The sequence below is a fragment of the Trematosphaeria pertusa genome (assembly GCF_010094035.1).
Source record: "Trematosphaeria pertusa strain CBS 122368 unplaced genomic scaffold BU26scaffold_6, whole genome shotgun sequence".
NCBI lineage: Eukaryota > Fungi > Ascomycota > Dothideomycetes > Pleosporales > Trematosphaeriaceae > Trematosphaeria > Trematosphaeria pertusa.
The window spans coordinates 2,372,018-2,392,838 of NW_022987217.1; the positions used below are offsets into that span (position 1 = coordinate 2,372,018).

Consider the following 20,821-nt stretch of genomic DNA (forward strand, 5'->3'; position numbering starts at 1 on the left):
CCGACATCGGTGGCATGGTTATGGAAGGCTGCCCCGTTCCGGACATGGACGTCATGTTGGTAGATGGGGTTGGCGTAGGCTGCGGGCCGTAGCCGCTGCTCTCCGTGAAGCTGGAGCTTGAAAGTGCCGTTCCAGGCAGAGCAGTCGAGTTCGCAGGCATGGAGGAGGAAGAGCCAGTTCCGATTGGAGCCGTACCTGACATGGTACTGTTTGACCCGGTGGTCGAGGACAGCCCGCCCGTCCGAGGCATGTCCGAGATATCGCCAGAAGTTGAGGAGGCATTAAGGCTCGGGCTTGGAGTTAAGCTGGGCGGAAGCGTGGCGGTGGAGTTGGCAGAAGGAGTAATAATGCCCCCGGATTCCGTTGAAAGACTGATAGCCGTACCTCCAGAAACGGTGACGTTCAAAGCTCCGGATGAGCTAGGCCCAGTACCCATAGGAGTTGATGTGGCGTTCGTGCTTAGCGTTGGAGACGCAGACGGGGGAATTATTCCACCTCCTCCAGTTGAGGAAGACACAGCAGTTCCGCCTGACGTGGAGAACACACCAGAAACCGTGGAGACAGAGGCTTTGGAACTCAGACTTGGCGTACTGCTTGCCGGAACTGTTGCAGACATGTTCGACGACAAAGGTGGAATTATCCCTTGGGAACCGGTGGCGGAGGTCATGGTTGTACCTTCTGATGTTGAGAAGACACCCGTGCCCGCGGGAAGGGAACTATTGAGGATTGGTGTAGGTGCCATGCTCGCCGAGGTGGTTTCCGAAATGTTTATCGATGGCGGTGGAACGACGCCAGAGGACCCGTAGCTGGAGAAACTTGAGGTCACGTCGGAAGTAGAGTAGCTACCACTTCCAGTGATCATTGAGCTGTTGGCGGTAAGAGTCGGCGGAATCACATCGGAACCTCCAGTCGCAGATGTAACTGCTGTACCTCCGGATACAGTCGCATTCAGAGAGCCTTGTGTTGACGAGCCTGCAATAGTCTCATTTGATGAAGGGCTCGGAGCGCCGGTGCCAGTCGATAGAAGCATGTTCGACGTGGGTGACGTTGGAATCTCACCTTGGCCTCCGGTGGAATTGGCGGTATGAGTTTCGCCGCCGAGGGTTCCCGTAAAGCCCCCAGAAGTAACCGAAACACCGCTCTCCGAGCCTGCACCTCCGGTCGAGAAGATCGCTGAGGTGTTCCCACTGAAAGTGAGCGAGACGCCTCCTGACGCATATGGCCCGGTCGGGAGGGTTGTCTGGTTCGAAGACGGAGTTGGCGAGATAATACCCCCGCTGCCTGTGGAGTTCGACGTGGTTGTGGCTTCAGACACAGTTAGCCCAAGGCTTCCTGCCGAGGTACCTGCTGCGGGCAAGATTGTGGAGTTCGCTGGTAGGCTGATCTCCGCAGAGCTGGTCTGCGATCCATATCCGCCACTGCCTCCAGTAGAGTTTGACGTAGCAGTCGATGAGGAAGTCACAAAAGTTGCTACGCCGGAAGTCAGAGACGGGCCCTCGGATCCGACTAGGCCAGTGGAATTGGAAGTAGCTGTTGCGCTAGAAACAGGAATGACTAAAGAGCCGTTAGTAGGAGATGGAGTGACGACTCCTGAGTCTCCGGTTGAATTAAACGTAGCAGTTCCACCGGAGACCGTCAGGGCAGCGGAGCCTTGAATGCCGGTACCGGAAGTTCCATTGACCCCGATCTGAGAGCTCATAGCGCCGGAAGAGATCGACGTCACTGAAGGACCTTCTACCCCACCTCCGGCAGTACCAGTCGAGGTCGCGGTCGAAAACCCCGTCGTGAAGGCGCCACCACCGCTGGTTGTGGATGCTGGGACTGCTGTCGGAGAGAGCACACCTCCTCCATTGGTAAAGCTCCTTGTCGATGTCCCTGAAATGACCGTGGTGACACCACTGTTGATGATGGTAGTAATGTCGGAAATGACAGACGTTATATTTGCAGCGCCAGTGACTGCGGGTTGCGGGATCACAATTGTTTGTGGGACATTCCATGTGCAAGACCATGAAGTAGCATATACCGCCCACCATGCGCTAGATGACGCATAAACCTCAAACCAACTCCAGTGGATATATCCTAACGAGTCAGTGGATCTGCTTGAGAAGTAAGACCTCTCTACCCCCCCAGCCTCTGATTTCGTTACGAAACCAGGAGTAGATAAGGAGAAGCCAGCCGAGGTCACGGACGCCACAAGGGCTGAGGTGTCGATGGTGGCGTTCCTCGCTCCGTTCGTGAAGTCAGCGGAAGCACAGTTGTCGGCCTTAGATGAGACGCCAGTGAGAATGATAGTAGTCGATCCTGCAGATTTGACATAGTTCGTCGTAGCTCCGCTAATGAGACAAGAGCCGCCAGAAGAACCAGGAACGGTGATGAACATTGCAGCCTGACATATTTCCTTCTGAGCGACATTGTTTGCGATAGAACACTCCACAGCGCATGCTGTGGCATTGGTGACGTTTTGAAGGGTAGTGATCTCGTTGCTTGTGACAATGGCCGTGTCGCAAAGAATGGAGTATTCATATCGCAGGTCTCCCACAATGAAGTGCGGGGTTGCCTCATTAGCTCCGGGACATTCGAAGGGCAAACCAATGACGGTGGGTACGCCGGATCCAGAAGGCGAGGCTGTAGGGGCAACGACGCCTGAAGAGACGAGAGTTACTGACACAGCTGCTGTGCTCGATGCGCTGGCGGATGTGGAGTTTGCAGAGGGTTCTGCCCGACCGCTCACAACGGAGCTAGATCCCAGAGACTCTGTGCTAGGGCCGCTAGTAGACACGCTGGGGCTTGTTGTCTCACTGACGCTTTCCATCATCGTTGTGGTCTCCGTGTAAATCTTCGTCGATGTTGAAGTCGAATAAGTCACGAAAAATCTCGCCGCCGTCATATGCTACTGCGGGGTCAGCGAGGACCGGCTCGAGCTCCCGTATTACTTACCAAAGTCGGCGCCGTGAAAGTAACAGTATCGGTCGATGTCGGATCAACATTCTTGCAGGAGCAGGCGTTGGATAGCCCCGACTCGGCTTCAGCCCTTTCAGTATTCTCCGGTGCGGGCAGAGTCGACGACACGGTTCCGCTGTCGATGACGGACGAGATTATTTGGTTGGCCGTTGCAGCCTTGGCCGCGATATTTGCTGCTCGAGGACGCACTGCTGCTGGAGTCGTGGTCTTGACCACAGTTTCCGTGGTTATTGTTCGTATAGTACTGGTGATGGTGGAGGTGGCGTTGTTGCTCGTGGTTGTGGTTCTGCCAAGGTGGTTAGTGGGACCTCTCAAAGGAGATATAACTGCTTACAATATGGGAGTGTAATCCGTAGTCGTAGTCATTGGCGGTAGGTCGAGCCATTTGTTGCAGAACGTCTGTACGTTGTCGCCGTTTGTGTCCTCTAGGATGTCAATGTAGAGATTCGGCGTAGAGCAATCTAGAACCTGGGGTTCCTGCCGTTTGCCGAGAATATTCCTCAACGTCCAACCGTGAAACTTCTTCCCCTTGGAAACATCGCCGCTCGCTGGGTCGATGCGGTGCTGAGCCACTCGGGCCTCAGCGTACGTGGAAAACGAAAGAACGAGGGCCGAAGCCAACAACGAACGAGAGAAGAACATGATGGAGCACTCAAGCGAGTGAGAGACGCTCCGATCAAGCGACTAGACTTCTTATCCCGACAGGGCTCCTGAGAGGAGATGGGGAGCCAGGCATCACGAATAGTACCTTTATAAGGGGCGAATAGCGATGAGACACGCCGAGGTGCGGTCTTCCTCGCCATCCTGACAGCCATCAAGATTATTCCCACGTTGAGAATGCGCCTTGCAGACGGGACCAGCGGTACAGATTCGGATTGGGCCCGCTGGCTGGATTGGTTTCGCGTGAAGCGCGACTGAAGACAGTGACCTTTTGTGGAACCAGTTCTGAGAAATCTCGCGATTTTGGTGTCAAAGATACAATTCTGGTAGCCTCCCGATTCATCTGAACGGCTTCTGGGATGCTTGGCAGCCGCCATGCCCTTCCTGGTTGACAGGAATGGCGAGTGCAGATGCCAAGCCCCCTGTCAGAGTCGCGTTGTAACATTTTCCTCCCCACCCAGATCCATTTCAAGAAATGTTGAGGTGATGCGAAGGGATGATTCGCGTTCAGAGACACGAAAACGCGACTGGGGAGTTGGACTGAAGGACCAGAGGAGAGGAGAGTGCAATGGTCACACCTGCACTGTTGGAGAGAGACAGGAATATTGAAGGGGCGACGGACTCGTTGCAGATGATTATACATTCGAAATTATCGAGATCAGAGTCACAGACTTGAGATAGCGACGTTGTGAAGGAAAGCATGCAGTGGGCAGGCGCTCGTCGCTCAGCCGTGGATCGGCCGTTGAGAATGCGACTGGGTTGGAGATTGATTGCTGGAATGGGCTTGTGAGGTCATGGGTGAGTCGTGTCTTGGAAAACGGGTCGGAGGAGCGAGCAATCTGTATTTAGGTGGTGGTTGAGGCATGATGGCGGGCGACGAGCGACGACGGTGGTTAGGGATGGAGAGGTGTTGCCGCGGGCGAATGAGAGGCCGTCGGAGGCCGGGACCGCCGACCGCCAAAAGTTCGGCACAACAATAGATGACCAGATGGAGATCGCTCACCACCAACCTCCCCGTTGCGGCAACATGCCCCAGCGACCGCCACCAGCGCTTCTCGGTGCATTCACGCCTGACGCCTGCTAGCAAGACCTAATCCTCCGACCGCGCATTCTTAGAGGTGACTGCGCTTCCCTCCGCCGGCTGTGGCTGCGGCCCGACGCGCTCATTCCATGGGCATCTGCGCATCCTGCCTAGGCCTGGGGCGGCGGCCCTCGGACTCTGAGGTGAGTGCGCTACCGCCGCTGCTTCTTTCTCGTGCCCTCGCATCGCCGAGCTGTCTCGCCTCTGCACTCCACCGTGCTAACGCGTCCGCCCGCCCTTGCAGCGCTCTGACAGCTCGCATCTCCTTGGAGACCCCTACCAGCCCCACTACGGCAGCATCAACGGCCCCGGCTCGCACAGCGTGCCCCAGCCCGACCCAGAAGAGATTCGACGCCAGCGGGACGCGTTGGAGCGCATCTGCGCCCAGACATCGGAGTGAGTGCCCGCCCTGCCACTGCCCTGACGCCTAGCGCTCATCCCGCGCTCCAGCAAATTGATCCACGTCTCCCAAGCCACCTACACCGACGATGGCGCCAACTCCGAGTACCCTCGCCTCTTCAATGAGCGCTTCCCGCCCATGAAGCAGTCAAGCCGCCCCACCTCCGCCCATGCTGATGCCGAAGAAGACGAAGCTACATGGCTGGGGAACGTCATTGGCGACTCTGCCGACGCCGAGGGCAGCTGGGAGCGCGTCGAACCCATCGATTCTGGAGCATTGACGATCCAGTTCGGCGACGCCCTCGGCTCAGACAGGCGTCAGGCACGGTAACGTCCTGTTGTGTCGCCATGCCCGTGTGGCAAGGCTTGTTACATCTTTGTATTGCTTGTTCCATTATGCGCCTTAATCCCGGGCTCTGTTGATACCCATCATTATTTCTTTCTCCTTCTATGGGGTCATGTCCTGGGGGCTTCATTTCCTTTGTCGTATCAGCATCGGTCGGGCTGTCTGGTCTCTGCATCTAATCCAATTTCATACAACGTTACACATGATATCACGCAAGACCTATGCTCATCCCTCGGTACATTCAATGAAGTGATTTCTGGTTCTCACCCTCAGAGAAGAAATAAAATCAGTAAGGGCCTTCCCCCTCGCACCAAACAAAGACTGCTGTCTAATTACAAGGAATATAGGGGGTAACAGGGGTATCATTCAACCTCGTCTATTGATCCTCTGTCTTGAATACTCCACACGCATGCAGAAAGAGAATGATGCATCGAAAGAAGCCAAGTCCAGCCACGCCCCATTACCGACTCTGCCGACCGTTGCGACCCGCGCCGTTGATCGCTTTAGCGCCACCAAGAGCATAAAGACTATGTGAACATGGAGACAGGAGGTCGTTCAGACGAAGAATACTCGCGCGCTGAACGGAGATGTTACAGCGCGCAAACGTTGAACAATATAGACATGATACCCCACAGTGTCAATTGGTAGAACAGCTCACAATCCTGGCAATTTCGTCAACATTTGATACTCTTCCTTGGCATGTTGTAACCTACCAGAGGTGAGATGCCCATCCGCTCAGTGTGAGGATGGCCGGGCACCGGCAATGGAGGAGGAGGAAGAAGGCATACCGCCAACGCTTGAATGAGACTCAGGCTGTGGCTGGGACACTCGGAAGAAGCCCACAGGCGGAAGAGGAGGCGGGCTACCCGTCTTGGCGGCCGGCGCTGACTTTGCCTGACGGCCCGGGCTCGAGGAGGCATACAGGCTAGCTTCCGCCTCCAGCGCCTTCAACTTTCGCATCGCCTCCTCTCGCACCAGCTTCTCGAGCTCCTGCTTCTGTACAGCATGGAGCTTGTCGACTTGTAGGTCAAGACCGGGCGTAGCGTATGGCTTAAAGCCTTCCGGAAGCGCGCTGTAGACAAGCATACCGAAGTTGCGACCGACCTCCTTCAGGGCCGATACCAAGCTCTCCTGTTGATCGCGGTGTAGCCTGACGCCTTGTTGAAGGTTTCGCGCTTCGGTCTCGATGAATTCGCGGATGGTGGTCCCGCTCTGCTTCGGCTCAGTGGGCTCCTGTTTGCCCAGGTGTGTTAGTATGTCTTCACCGGTCGCACCTTCCGCGTGGATACTTACGCGAGCAGCTTCAGCCTCACCGCCAGCCTCACCGCGAACCCCCTGCTGAGCGCCCATCTTCTCCCGGGTCTTGGTTTGAATAGCCCGCTCGATCTCCTCCTGTGACTTGCGAGGCTTGGCGTCCCACCGCAGGCTCGGAGGCGATGCAACAGCCCGGTTGCTCATGATAGGGTTGTGGCGCGCGAGCGGATGCTGGTCGTACTTCGCCTCGATCCCGAACTGTTGGAAGAGATCCCCGCCAGAATGCTCCGAGAGCGGGCGTCCTATGGAAGCGCTTATGTCGATGCCCGTTGACGGCGATGATGGCGGATCCGCACGAGTGGCCGGCTGCTCCGAGGCGGTCTGTCGCGCTGCACGGGCGAGGGACTTGGCCGTCATTTTGCTGCCCGGAGAGTGGAAACCCTCGGCTGTCTTCTGGCGCTTCGTTGTCGTAGTTGGCGAATCTCGGTCGGCGTCGAAGTCATCCTCATCCTCAGAAGAAAACTCTACGACAGGGGCCTTCTTCTTCGCCTTGCGATCGCGCTTCCGCGAATCCGTCTTCGGTGGCGTCACCTCTTGCGCGCTGTCCTTCTTCTCCTCCTCCTTGACCGCCTGTGCCGGAGGCTGCGCTCCTCCAGCGCCGGTGAACAGTCGCCGACGGACGACGGGTATTGGAGCGATGGACGGGGTCCGGAAGTTACCGTGAGCCAGAGACTTGCCCGCCGCAAGGCGCTTGTCGAAGCAAGGCTGGCAGATCTGGAAGGTGCAGCCCGGACAGCGGCGCATGGTCGCCTTGTTGCGCTCGTCGCATTCGGAGCACTTCGCGGTGTGGATGATGACCTCGCTGTAGGTGGCGGCGTCATCGGTGCAGTTCGTGACAGAGCGCGCGGTCCCGGGCGTGCTAGGGGTGAGGCGGCGGCTGGGACCTGCTGGAGTGGTTGGCGGGCAGAGCGGGGATGACATGTTTGCAAACGCTGTTTGTGTCGTGTTACGTGGAGAGATCTCGTGCGCTGGCTGAAGTTTAATGAAGCTCAAGAGTGTGGGCTGCGAGCGGTGTGCGGACCGGCGAGGGGTGGGTGTGAGTTGACTGACTTGGCCGGGTGAGTCGAGGGGCGAATAAATAGGAGGATCGTACCGACTGCTGTGAGAGAGGATGAATGGGTCTTTAAGTCGGTGTTGGGAGGACTGTGCTGGGAGCTCGGACCTGCGGGTTTGGTCTCTATATAGCGCACCGGTTGCGACGGTGACGGCGGCAGCCTGGAGGGGCTTGGACTGGAAGGTATGGTACAGGAGGTGAAGAATACAAGTATTGTACAATAATGGCAACAATGGGAGCACGTGAATGCTCTGGGTGAGCGCGCGGCTGAGGCTGGAGTTCGGAACGAGCGTCTGGCGGTCTAGTCGCCGCTCAATCGGGGGAGAACAACGAGGTACGCCCCGCAACAGCGTGTGTAGTCGGACTGATATAATTAGCTTCTCAGGACCCCGAGGGAATGGAGCGAAGTATACTTACCGCTTCTCAAAGCTCCAAAGATGCCTGGGCGAATGCGATCGGTGAGTAACAGTAACCCTCGTCGTCCGATCACGACGAACGAGCAACGAACTAATAATAGCGACAATGGTACAGGATATATATATCTCAACACAGCGAACAGGGGAAGCAGGGGAGAGACAACTGAGCAGCGAGAGAGATAAGAATATTTATACACGATGTTCGCGCGAACGAAAGACAACGAGTGAGTGAGTCGCAGGCGTGAATGGAGGGGAGGGCAGAGCGCAGTGACGAGCCGTTTTATATCGTCTGCGCGGGGTGCGGGATGCGTTCTGAGCGCTCGCTCTCGCGCTCTCCCGCAGGCGGGTGTGCCGCCGATAGCGGAATCAGTGCGTGGGCACGGGACTGCTCGTTTGTGGGTGTGATATGTGACGATGGGGTTTGGTTTGGGGCGGCTGTGGAATTCCAAGATTGGGGAGCAGGATTCAGGAACACGTTGGTGCGACTGCAGTGCGCTTTGCTGGACCCGCGGGGAAGGGGGCGTGAAGTGTGGCATTGCGTTCTTGGCCTCGTGGAGGAGAGCACTGCATATGGCTGTGACTGCACCTGGGGGGATTCGAGCAGTGCTGTCTATGATGGCAAACGAGGGGGGGGACGCAACGCGCTTTGGGCAAGAGTTCTCGTCACGATGAAGGTTCGCAGTCACAGTGTTTCATTTCTTTTCTTACCCGCGAGGTGTGAGGCTACGAACGAGAGGGGAGATGTGAGAACGTCTCGTGCAAGCAGTCCGCGGAGGCAGTCCGCGGAGGCAAAGGGAGCGCGTGGACGTGAATGCGGCACGGCGATGGGCGCAATGATAATGAAGGCGATTCGATTCGTAATTGAAGGGGAAGAAGTGTATGGGAATGGTTTCATGAGAGCTCGGCGATGTTGGGATGGCCGGAATGAAGGGGAACAAACGCGGTGTACGACTGCGTGGGCGTTTGGCAGAGGTGCTTGGCTGATGGAGCCCAGAGAAGAGGTACGAGAGACGGCAGAATGATCGCCAGGGTCTGCGCAACTGGAATCTGAACTTGTTCTTGCTGCTACTATTGATCACGAATCTGGGCTGTGATATTCCAAATAGAGGCGTGAGCATGGAGCGTAGGCCGGTACCTGACGAAGACCCTGTGTGTTGGTGTTGCACGAGGAGAGGCGAAAATCGTGAATTCGGATCGGATTTGAGATGTGTCTCCTCAAGAGTCGGTTTGTATGCCGCTTGTAGATCTGGAGATACAAGGAAATATGTCGCTATGAAACATTGAGCGGGCCTTCAGATCGCACGTTGTGTTGACGTAGAGTAGAGTGGCGAAGATCGTGATATGCCGTTTCAAGCTTCATCGGTCCGACTTAGCACTTCGCCTCTCGATCATTGGCTCCGTCTCTTTATGCGAGTATATGCCCGAAGATCTGATATGGCAGCTTGCAGAGGACGAGTGCAGGTAAAGCGCCGCGCATGTGCAGGGCGCGCTAAGCCGCATTGGGACGCGAGGGTCGCACCTGCCGCCTCTTCATCAGGCATCAACTTCAACTCGTCTTCAATATCTCTCATCCATGCCTTCGCTATCGTCGATCGCTTTTCTCATCTTTCTCGTCCCTTCCCACCCCTCGTGACTCACCCACGCCCATGAAAGCGATGTACGGCCTCCTGACTCACCGAGACGAAGACTCATGTTTGACACCCTCCGCCGTACTGCGCTCCCGCGCCATCAGCAGAAATCACCAGATATCACCTGCATCCCTTCACCGGTTACCGAACAAGCACAGAACCCACATAATCCGCCCCAAGCGAGTCCCGGAGTAATCAAGTTCGTGGGCGGATCCCGCCTGCTTGGGGCGGCAGATGGCGGCTGAAGTGGACACAGGGCTGACGAGCGTTTAGCGGTGACGCTTATCACCACCAAGCCAAGCTACTCGCGGCTAGCAGGGTGTTTTAAGGGCGGAGTATTCGCTGCGTTGCGCATACACAGTAATGGGCGTGCTGATGCGGTCGAGGCAGCGGAGCTTGCGCAAATGTTTGCGACGCTATCGCGGCGTGGCCAGGCCGGGGCGCGCTTCAACATGCTGCCATTTCCTTTTTCCACGTTTTCTTGAATGTTTGATTTGATTCAAACTGGCATTTCTTTGGCTACATCCTCTTCATACCATTCTCATCGCCACGTCTTCAGCTGGTTTCTTCGTGCATTCCATTCTCGCCATCTCCCATTGGGCTAGTGCGACGTTGTGGCGGGGAGGTCGCACCGCCACACTCAGTCATCCTTCCAAGGTTCCCCCACAAAGATCCCAAGGCAACGACAAAATCCCGTCTTAGAGGCAGCTTGCTAGCTCGACGCGGGCAATGGACCTTCGGTAAGCGCCGGCCTCTGCTGAGAACTACGCGCTTTAAAACCTTCTGTCTTAGGCTGCTGTCCGGCGTGCTGTTCAACTTTCAGTATCTTACATTTTCCCATCGTTGCCCGCCCGGTCCCAACACATCTGCAGAATTAGGACACGAAGGAATCTTTTCAACCGCCATCATGGTGCTTCCAGGAGGCTCGGAGGCGCAGCTATCAGCCATAGCACTTCTCGAGTACGCTCATGCACCTATTGTGGGGTTCTACCATCTCGGAGCTGTCGCATTTGCCCTCTGCGTCCTTCAAAAGCCGAAACCATTATCATTCAAACGACGTCGCCTCACGGTAGTTCTGTCGCTCAGTCTCCTGACTGGTTACATCGCCGAAGTCCTCTACTACTTTAGCCGATCACTCGCAGATGCGGAGTACCAGTCGCCGCAGCACGCTGCGATTCGGTGCCTAGGGTGTATTCTGGTCTGGATTTTACTCGGCGCATCCCTGATGCAAGGACAGGACTTCGTGTGGCACCCTTACTTCGGATCCTTTGTTATCCAGTTCGTGTTCGAAACGACCACTTGTCTCCTTTCCGGGTTCTCTCTTCCCGCGGACGACCGCTACAGGAACATTCCACTAAGTATCAGCTCCGCAAGAGCTCTGGCGTCCCTCGTCCTCGTCATAGACGCTTTTCTGATTCTCGTACGGAAGCTGCGCGAAAAGGCCACGGATGACGAAGAGCAATCATTGCTCGGAGCGGAAGCGAACGGTTCCGCAGCACCAAACGGAAATTCAGGCTATGGCTCCATCGCGCAGGCTTCCTCGGGCGATGACGACGAAGAGTCAGTGGACCCCAACAAGGAAATCAAGGAGCAACGGGACAAGCGCCTTGAGGAGCAAGGTGGTTGGGTCGGCTACCTTAAGAGCTTCGCCGTATTCCTACCCTATCTTTGGCCCAAGGATGACTGGAGAGTGATGCTCTGCCTCTTCCTACGCTTTCTTCATCTCGTTCAAGGACGTTTCTTAAACCTGCTGGAGCCCCGTCAACTGGGAATCATTACGAACAAGCTGACGTATGGGGCACATACCATGCCTTGGAAAGAGCTTGGACTATGGATGCTGTATCGCTGGATAAACAGCTATGGTGGCTTTGGCATCCTCGACGGCTTTGCCGAGCAAGTGATTTCCAACTCAGCCTACGAGCGCATCACCCTACTGGCCTATAAGCACCTTATGAGCCTTTCAATGGATTTCCACACTGCCAAGGATTCCGGAGAAGTCTTGAAAGCTGTCGAGCAAGCTTCAGCGCTGAACTCGCTTATTGAGCTGGTGCTCTTCGAACTGTTCCCGATCATTGTGGATTTGGTCATTGCCATGTACTACGTCACCCACTTGTTCGACGCCTACATGGCCTTCATTATCTTGTTTATGGGGGTGGCATACGTCTGGCTTGGATTTATCTTCACGACTTTGTCACAACCTCGTCGCAGAGCCTACGTGGAGAAGCAGCGGACGGAGAATACGACTGTCAATGAGACGGTGCATAACTGGCAAACCGTGGCTTACTTCAACCGGTCTTCCTACGAACAAGAACGGTACCGGGAGAACATTCGAAGCACGATCCTCGCACATTACGCGTATTATTTCCGATCGATGGGAGGCCACGCTGCGCAAGACCTGTTGATGACCTTTGGGTTCACGGCGTGCTGCGCCTTTGCTATCTCACGAATCATCACCGGAGAGAAGCCTGTTGGAAATCTCATCACCTTCATCATGTACTGGGGAACTATGATGAGTCCTCTTTACATGATGTCCTACAGCTACAGACACATCTCGTCCAGCCTCATCGACGCCGAGCGCCTTCTCCAGCTCCTCAAGACGAAGCCCACCGTCGCCGATCATGAAAATGCCCGAGACTTAGTCGTCAAAGAGGGAAAGGTCGAATTCAAAGACGTGGAGTTTTCGTACGACACTCGGAAGCAGATCATCAAGAACGTCAACTTCGCAGCCGAAGGAGGCCAAACCGTTGCGTTCGTAGGGGAAACGGGCGGGGGAAAGTCAACCATGCTGAAGCTGCTCTTCCGCTTCTACGATGTCACGAATGGATCTATCATGATCGACGGGCAAGACCTGCGTTCGATTACACTCTCTAGTCTCCGTGAATCTCTCGGTCTCGTTCCTCAGGATCCGGCACTCTTCAATCAGACGATTCGCCAAAACGTGCGCTATGCCCGCCTCGATGCCACCGATGAGGAAATCGAAGATGCGTGTCGCGCAGCAGCCATACATGACGATATCATGTCATTCCCGGACAAGTACAATTCCAAAGTCGGTGAGCGTGGCGTTCGTCTCTCAGGTGGACAATTACAGCGCATCGCCATTGCGCGCGTTCTCTTGAAGAACCCGAAGATCGTAATGCTAGACGAGGCTACTTCGGCCATCGATTCGGCCATCGAAGCGCAGATCCAGGAGGCATTCAGAAAACTCAGCAAAGGGCGCACTACCTTTGTGATCGCACATCGGCTGAGTACAATCGTAGAGGCGGATCAGATTCTCGTGGTGGAGAAGGGGGAGATCATTGAGAGAGGAAGACATGCGGACTTGCTAGAGCAAGGCGGCAAGTACTGCGAGTTGTGGACCAAGCAGACGGCAGGTGCCCACTCAACTGTGCCATCCAAGGTGGGATCCAAGGAGGGATCGGTCTGCGGCGATCCAAAAGAACAGCTGCTGATCGACATCACGCCGCCTGAAGAAGATGAGGGTAAGACGACAAGCAGGAAAGGAGACGAGGGCGACGGAGTTGAGAGACGGAGATAGGCGCAACAACTGTAATGGACGAGAGAAAGCATCAACAAAGCCAAAATGGCACTCTCATAGGAGCTAACCTGAGCTAAGGAACAGCGTTGCCTGCGCATCGGAATGGTTTAGGAGGTGGTTTTCGTGGCAAATCTGTCTCTTTTGGTTATCGATCTTCGCAGAGGTAGCGTTGGTGTAGTCGCGCGGCAATCGGTCGGACTAGGATGTGGAGGCGACGTACGCACCTTCTTTTGCCAGATATTCAAAACAGTTGAGGTTGGGAAAGACAGCGAGCAGATGACTGGAGTGGCACTTGCAGCCATAGAATGAACTGAAGGGGCATACATGCATACGGCGCTGCGGAGAAGGTACGGCCTTCTAGATAGATTGCTTGTGTGCGCGAACCATAGCTCCATATTGGACTGAATAGAGCAAGATCAGTTTAGTATACTACTTACGCTTAAAGGCTAATTGAAAGCCTATATCAAACCTCACCTCTATTCCGAGTCCCCATAAACAGACCGGGCAATCTTGGAAATGAAGAGCCATGACAGAGCCCCGAATTGCGTCCGCGAGATTAGATTCTAGCACATATCCAAAGAATATTTTTGGAGAAAGTCTCCTTAAACTCGCCGAGACGTAGGAGTCGACGTGTTTTGAGCGACCTTCGTCCGGTCGCTCGTCGGTGCAATAAATTGTTCCGTGCGCCGATCCGCGCTAGTCCCAAAGGGAAACATGGCACCCGTATCGAAAAGGCTGCGATGAAACGACGCGCGTGTTAACATTCAACCTTTAAGTTGGGGACATCTTGTACACCTCTTCTTTCTCATCTATTCACTTCTTGGCCTCTATTTCTCCTTGTTCTCACTTCGCGCTGTTGTTCGGCCATCGCTCCATCATGGCGATACAGAAACGATACCTCCTGCTCAACTCCGCAGCCATCACCTTCCTCACCTTTCGCTACACGCCGCAGCTCGCAATATTCAAGAGCTCGTTCTTCTGGAATGCCGCCACGCTGCTTCTTATCCAGATCCTGGCGCAGTCGGGGTGGCGTATCTTTGTGTATCCGTTCTTCCTGAGTCCTCTGCGTCACTTGCCCTCGCCTCCGGTTCGTCGCTTCCGTGCATCACGTGGGAACGTCGCTAACCATAACACAGGAATCGAGCATCGTCTTTGGACATTTCAAGAGAATTTTCAGGGACCCGTCGGGCGAACCGCAAAGGGACTGGATTGATTCGATTCCGAATGATGGCGTGCTGTACTATCGGTGGTTGTTCAATGAGCCGAGGATTCTGGTTACGACGCCGAAGGCGCTGGCGGAGGTGCTGGTGCAGAGGAACTATGACTTTATCAAGCCGTATCGTATCCGGAGTGGGCTTGGTAGGCTGCTTGGTGTGGGCATTCTGCTTGCTGAGGGAGACGAGCACAAGGTATGTATCGGTCGGACGAGGCATTTGATTTGTTAACACTAACGCCTTGTAGCGCCAACGGAGGGCCTTGATGCCTGCATTTGCTTTCCGCCACGTTAAGGACCTATACCAGGTTTTCTGGAGCAAGTCACGTGAGATGACCGATAAACTCGCTGAAGTCATCAAGACGAGCCCCGATGGATCCTCCGTCGTGGAAATCCGGGAGTGGGCGTCCCGTGCGACGCTCGATATCATTGGCGTAGCAGGCATGGGTCAGGACTTCAATGCTCTGTCCAATCCGGAGAGCGAGCTTAATGTGACCTACCGCACCATCTTCAGCCCAGGCCGCGGCGCGCGCCTCATGCAGGTCATGTCCATGTTCCTGCCTGAATGGCTGCTCCGCGCTCTCCCCATCAAGCGTAACGACGAGCTACGAAACGCTATCTCGACCATCCAACGCGTATCGCGCGACCTCATCCACTCCAAGCGCGCCAAGCTCGAAAAGGGCAGCCGCACCGATGTCGACATCCTCTCCGTCGCCATCGAATCTGGCGGCTTCAGCGATGAAGACCTCGTCAACCAGCTCATGACATTCCTCGCCGCGGGCCACGAAACCACCGCCTCCGCCATGACATGGGCCGTGTACCTGCTCTGCAAGCACCCCGAGGTCCAGCAGCGGCTCCGCGAGGAAATCCGCACCTCGCTACCCGCCATCAACGACCCCAGCGCGCAAATCTCGTCCACGGACATCGATCACTTGCAGTTCTTGAACGCCGTGTCAAACGAGACCATGCGCCTCTTTCCCCCCGTGCCCCTCACAATGCGCGAAACCGACCACGACACTACAATCCAGTCGCACTTCATCCCGCGCGGCACAACCGTCATCATCTGCCCCTGGGCCATCAACACGTCCAAGCAGCTCTGGGGCGACGACGCGCGCGAGTTCAATCCGGATCGCTGGATGGGGCCGGGCAAGGCGAATACAGGCGGCGCGGATAGCAACTATGCGGTGACGACTTTCCTACACGGGCCGCGGAGCTGTATCGGGAAGGACTTTGCCAAAGCGGAGTTTGCGTGCCTTATGGCGGCGCTGGTGGGACGGTTCGAGATGGCGTTGGAGGATCCGGGGCTGAAGGTGGAGATTCAGGGTGGGATTACGGCGAGGCCGAAGGGTGGGTTGAGGATCAGGCTGAGGGCTGTGGATGCGGAGTAGGGATACGGTTGAGGTGGGAATGGGTGAGGTTTTTCCTTGTTCTCTGTGTGCTTTGGGTATGCGACTGGCATGCTAGCATATGATAGTACTGCTATTTCCGAGCATCCCGCTCTTACTGTCAGTTCTCGCGGGTCAAGGTTTTCTTTCAACTACGTCTCACTGCTTACTCCGACCGTCATTATCTATGAACGCTCCTTTGGACCCAGGTGCATGGCACGCGCCTTCACATCGTGATATATCCGTTCATCCCTAGCGGCACATCTATAGCAAGACATGATCCTCCCAAAGCCCCTCTAACAGAGCACAGGTCACCGTCTCGCCGCCCGTCATAGCATACACCCCCGCCTCCCTTGAGTGTATTCGTTCCTCCACGCCTTCGCTCGCCGCGACCCGATTCCCGAGATTCCGCGACCGCCTCTATCCCGGCCATTGCGTGCGCCGTGTATAACACCATCGCCAGATATCAGAGTTGCTGCATCACAGGAGGAGTGATATACTGTGTGGGGCGACAGATCGAACTGCCAACGCTTCACGGCCAACGGATGGTGGATGGTGGATGGCGACTGGTGACCCGATTGGGAAAGAGCGACCGCACTGCGCCTTCCGCGTCCGTTCAGTGAGTCTATATGCGTGTCAGCGGATCGTGCGGGAGAGCGAGCACCTGCATAGACAGCTAGCTATGTCGCGGTAGGTAGGTGTTGGCGGTGCCCGGTTTCCGTGCTGCGGCTGGCTACTCATTCTGGCGTGGTGAGGGAGGGTTGTGAAGCGCGTTGCGGCGAGAAGCCGTCTGGAGTGGAGGGTCGAAGCTGTACTTTGTACGCCGCTGTTGAGCGGCCAACTCTTCACGGTTCTACTACGGTGGGCTGATACGTTCGGCTGGGCGGGTGGGAGTTTGGGGTGGGTGTCGCTCGTCGTGTTGTGGATGGCTTGGTGCGCGCCGGTCCCCAGGCAGGTAGTGAAGCACGCGGTGCGCTGTCGAGCCTGACGATAGGATTAGAGGATGGCGTGTCTGAAGATGGCTCTGAATGCTGCTTAGGATCGTTCATGGTGAGGTGGAGGTGCTCATCGCGGGGCTTGGTGTCGCTGGGACTGGGGAAGCGCGCAGCGCCGTCTGCTGGGCTGGGCTGTAACGCGGGTTTCCCGGTCGGGGATTTCGCCTACACGGTTTCAGGTAATTTTCATGCCCTTTGTGAGTCTGTGTGGTGAGTAGGAGCCCTGCTGTGCGCGTGGTGTTGTCGTGAGGTGGTCGTGGTGCCTGCGTCTGGTGTTGAGCCAACGGTGGCGATGGGGACAAGACCTTCAGTTTCTGGACTCGCAAATGAGGATATGATGAGTCCTCGCACTCTCTGGATTATACTGGTGAGGTGAGGCTGCTGAGGGATCTCTGTAGGCAGGTTAATCGGTCTCCAACGCTCTCGCATTCCCAACCTCCCTCACCTGGCGGCTTTGGGGGTTGAAGCAGCGCGTCTGAAAGTTCCTTCGCGAGCCTATTGGACTGGGAAGCTCATTATACCAGCTCTTCAGCCGTGTTTGGTGAGGCAGGGCTTGACTGAGTGTCGAGTAGCTAACACTAGGACAGGCCGGCTCAGGTTCAGCTCGGCTTTCAGAGCAACGGTCACGGTTCTGAGAAGTGGAAGTGGAAGGCCATGTATTCGATGTCTATCAGTGGCATTTGGAGTCTATCTAGGTGGGTTTCGCGCTTTGACTTCCCCGTATGGCGAGGTGGGCGTTGAGGAGCTTGGAAGAGGGCATAGGCGTCACCATCCTCCCTGGCCTTCCGGCCTTGTAAGTATGCCCTGTCACCCTTGAGTCTTGGGATATATTCAGGGTCTTTGGTGTCCGAAACAGTCTCTACTGTGGAGGTCTCGGCCTAAGCATGAGGTCCAACCTTCTCTACAATCGAGCAACCTGCTCCAGGTGAGTGTACCCAGACCTTCTACTCCCCGAATCAGTTGCAAATTATGGCCACTGGAAGGTAGTCCGCCTATTATGAAGGCAATTGCCGCTCCTCAAAGGCCTGGCTGATCTGGGCGCTCTCGCCTGGGTTCTGTTCTCAGCTCACGACAACCGAACAGCCCCTAACGCGCGCAACAGTCATCATTGAGGAAGTTATCACAACAGCTCTATCGATTCGTACAGTCTACTCCATCTCCTACACGTATCTGAGCCTCCACTCGCCCTCGATATAGCCTCCAAGGCCTCTACGACCACCGCACCGCCTTCGCCCCGACCGACCTTCATCCCATCTTGCTCCTTCCTCCGTTGTCTCCGCCCGGCGCTCAGGTGACGGCTGTGACGTCGGTGAGAGGAAATTAGCTCAAAGCATCGCCGATTACTACCTCGGAGATGACACTCTCACCGAGACTATCCGCGCCGAGCCTCACCTACCCGCGCTTCCACCGCCTTCTGCTCGTCGCCAGATCAACGACGCGTTAAGCGAGGGGCCCCTGCGTCGCATCACGTGCCGCTGTGATCCAGCGCGCCCCGCACGTCTATATAAGGCCTCGCTCGCCCCTCCCCGACCAAGTTTCCTTCTCTCCACTCTCCCTCAACTCCAATTCTTCAACGTCTCAACGTTCAAACCATCCCAACTCTACAACCTTCTCTCTTGGCATCAACCTTCTATCATACATCCTTCCTCAAGATGCCTTTCACCTCTACTCCACTTCGACTTCAAGTCACCTTCAGGCATGTCACCTCTCACCTCAACCTTCCTTTACTAACATGTCTCAGTCACTCACATCCTTTGTGACTTATATCTATCATGTCACTTCAACCTTACCTCACCTACCTCTTGGTCGACGCTCAACATCAACATCAGTCAGTCACTTGACATCATGTCTTGACATGTCATCGACATAACTTCGCCTCATATGACTGTTCCTTCTCAACAACAATCTTCAGTCACCTTCGGCGTCTCACCTCATCTTTATGAGCCACGACCACCGAGCCCTTCTCTCATCGCCGAGCTGTAGGTTCTCTCTCACTCCTTCCCCTACTTGCTGACACTTTCAGCTCTGCTACTGCTTGCTCTCACCGACTATCCACTTTTTCACTTCGCTATCGACCTTGACGATACCGACTGAGAGCCTTCGCCTCACCATCATATCTCTCTTCTCCATACGGCAGCAGCAGAGTACGCTCGGCACCACCAACCCACTTCTTCTCCGCCTTCACACGCTACGACCTCCCTCCGCTTTCGACATGTCAGCTCGGCTCCATGAAGAGAAGGATGTTTGATGTTTGGTTTGAGGATGGGTTGAAGGGACGTTGACGTCGGTCTCATGCAGGCATGCCATCCACTTCGGTGTTTGGTTCGGGACAAACTTGAGACCTTCCGATACTTCCTCAGCTCCGGTCTGGCTTGCTTCGTTAGGGGCGTGGAATTTGAAGGTCTTGTACCTGGCCTCTCCTCAAGTCGTGCGCGTGGAATCTGAGGGTCTCTGACCTGGCCTCACGTCTTTGAGCGAGCCTTTCGAAGCTTGACAGAACGGTGTCTGACCTCCCAGGAATTGATCGTTGGATGCTGGTATGAACTAGGACCGAGCTGACACCCCGACCGAACGAACAGTGCGAAAACACTGGGCACCGGACAGAAGCTTCGACAAACGACAAAGCTTCTGGGCGTCCCACATCTGCGGATGTGACGACGTTAAGCTCGATCGGTTTGAACATCAAGGATTCTGGTACAGGGTGTGGTTCAAAGGCCACAGGGTCCCTTGGTGCTTGGACGCTGGTCATGAATCTTCTTTGGTGTTTTAGTCTTGGGTCTATCAGGAACATAGTCATGGTTCACGGGTGCTTGGATGCAGGATACATCAGACAAGGTCTTTGTTCGGCTGGTTTATGGATACTACCTGACCTTCGGGTCCTTGTTGCAGCTGCTGCTGTTCGTACATAGATGGCTTCCTCTCTTCCATCAATGGATGCCATTCTCACATCAATCCTTTGTCTCTCCATCATGATGTCGCTGATATGCTTCGTGACATATAGTAAGCTGGCATTCACCCATACGCCCAGGCCAGCGGAGGCATCAGAATTGGGACATGCATACGGGACATGACTACTACGGACCCATATCCGCGAAAAGCTCAGTCTGGGGAAGAAAGTAGATGGTCGCGGTAAAAGCGCAAGTACTTTGTCAGTAAGCCGTCAGGCTTCTTCCCAGTGCTCGGTCTGCTGCTCGCAACGTAACTCTGCGATTCAGATGACGGCGTCAGGCTAAAGTGGTTGCGATGGTCCACAGCACATTCAGCCTTGAGGCCTGAAATTTTAGTCTGATTCACCTCCCTATCGCCGACTTTGTAGCCCTCCGACGATCGCTCTTCCAGAAGAATTTTGGTTGAACCTTCGTACAATTCCAATACAATCTCCAGCCGTGAGCGGTAGTACTAGCGAAAGGTTTAGCCCCTGCTAAAAAAAAACCCCCCAAATCCTTAATGAGATCTTCTACGAGGGCGACGCCGAATACGGGATCTTCGATCGAGCCCCGATTCAGCAAGGCGAAGACTCCGTTTGAGCTCCTGTTATTACTTGGAAACGGGGTTAGCGAAAGTAAGAAATCGTCTCTTGCCTTTCTGCCGCTAGAGGAAAGTCATGGCATGGCTATGCAATGGATAGGCCGAAGGAATAGGCCAGTAAACTGCAACGTACCGGCACATTGAGTGGAAGTTCGGGATTGCAGAGCGTCTGCAGGAAACCTCTAGTGAACGGTTCACCAACCGCCCGATCGATTAATTTTTCTCGTTTTGGGTCAGCATAACCTCTATAGATTATGCTGACTCCGCCTACGGCTGAGTGCAAGAATGGTGTTGACGCCTAGCGTT

At 55.4% G+C, this 20,821-nt stretch overlaps 6 protein-coding genes across 6 annotated transcripts; 4 read left to right on the forward strand and 2 right to left on the reverse strand.

The window, feature by feature from the left end:
• Positions 1-3,692: 3,692 nt before the first annotated feature.
• On the reverse strand, positions 3,693-4,515 carry BU26DRAFT_301895 (uncharacterized protein). Its single transcript, XM_033821796.1, has one exon. The coding sequence runs from the start codon at positions 4,262-4,264 to the stop codon at positions 3,782-3,784; it is 483 nt and encodes a 160-aa protein (XP_033685456.1). The 5' UTR covers positions 4,265-4,515; the 3' UTR covers positions 3,693-3,781.
• A 276-nt stretch (positions 4,516-4,791) lies between these two features.
• Positions 4,792-5,432, forward strand: BU26DRAFT_564303 (uncharacterized protein; the record flags this gene model as incomplete). Its single annotated transcript, XM_033833272.1, has 3 exons — positions 4,792-4,845; positions 4,947-5,098; positions 5,153-5,432. 3 exons carry the CDS (start codon positions 4,792-4,794, stop codon positions 5,430-5,432), a joined length of 486 nt encoding a protein of 161 aa, XP_033685457.1.
• Positions 5,433-6,075: 643 nt separating this feature from the next.
• Positions 6,076-7,871, reverse strand: BU26DRAFT_301967 (uncharacterized protein). The gene is made up of 2 exons (XM_033821798.1): positions 6,741-7,871; positions 6,076-6,680 (listed from the first exon to the last, which is right to left on the reverse strand). Exons 1-2 carry the CDS (start codon positions 7,680-7,682, stop codon positions 6,183-6,185), a joined length of 1,440 nt encoding a protein of 479 aa, XP_033685458.1. The 5' UTR covers positions 7,683-7,871; the 3' UTR covers positions 6,076-6,182.
• A 325-nt stretch (positions 7,872-8,196) lies between these two features.
• Positions 8,197-9,472, forward strand: BU26DRAFT_301963 (uncharacterized protein). Its single transcript, XM_033821797.1, has 2 exons — positions 8,197-8,273; positions 8,347-9,472. The coding sequence occupies exon 2, from the start codon at positions 8,477-8,479 to the stop codon at positions 9,251-9,253; it is 777 nt and encodes a 258-aa protein (XP_033685459.1). The 5' UTR covers positions 8,197-8,273; positions 8,347-8,476; the 3' UTR covers positions 9,254-9,472.
• A 1,612-nt stretch (positions 9,473-11,084) lies between these two features.
• BU26DRAFT_424778 (P-loop containing nucleoside triphosphate hydrolase protein) lies at positions 11,085-13,394 on the forward strand (the record flags this gene model as incomplete). Its single annotated transcript, XM_033823587.1, has 1 exon — positions 11,085-13,394. One exon carries the CDS (start codon positions 11,085-11,087, stop codon positions 13,392-13,394), a length of 2,310 nt encoding a protein of 769 aa, XP_033685460.1.
• A 755-nt stretch (positions 13,395-14,149) lies between these two features.
• On the forward strand, positions 14,150-16,180 carry BU26DRAFT_518826 (cytochrome P450). Its single transcript, XM_033828902.1, has 3 exons — positions 14,150-14,481; positions 14,531-14,803; positions 14,856-16,180. Exons 1-3 carry the CDS (start codon positions 14,272-14,274, stop codon positions 15,993-15,995), a joined length of 1,623 nt encoding a protein of 540 aa, XP_033685461.1. The 5' UTR covers positions 14,150-14,271; the 3' UTR covers positions 15,996-16,180.
• The last annotated feature ends 4,641 nt before the right edge of the window (positions 16,181-20,821 follow it).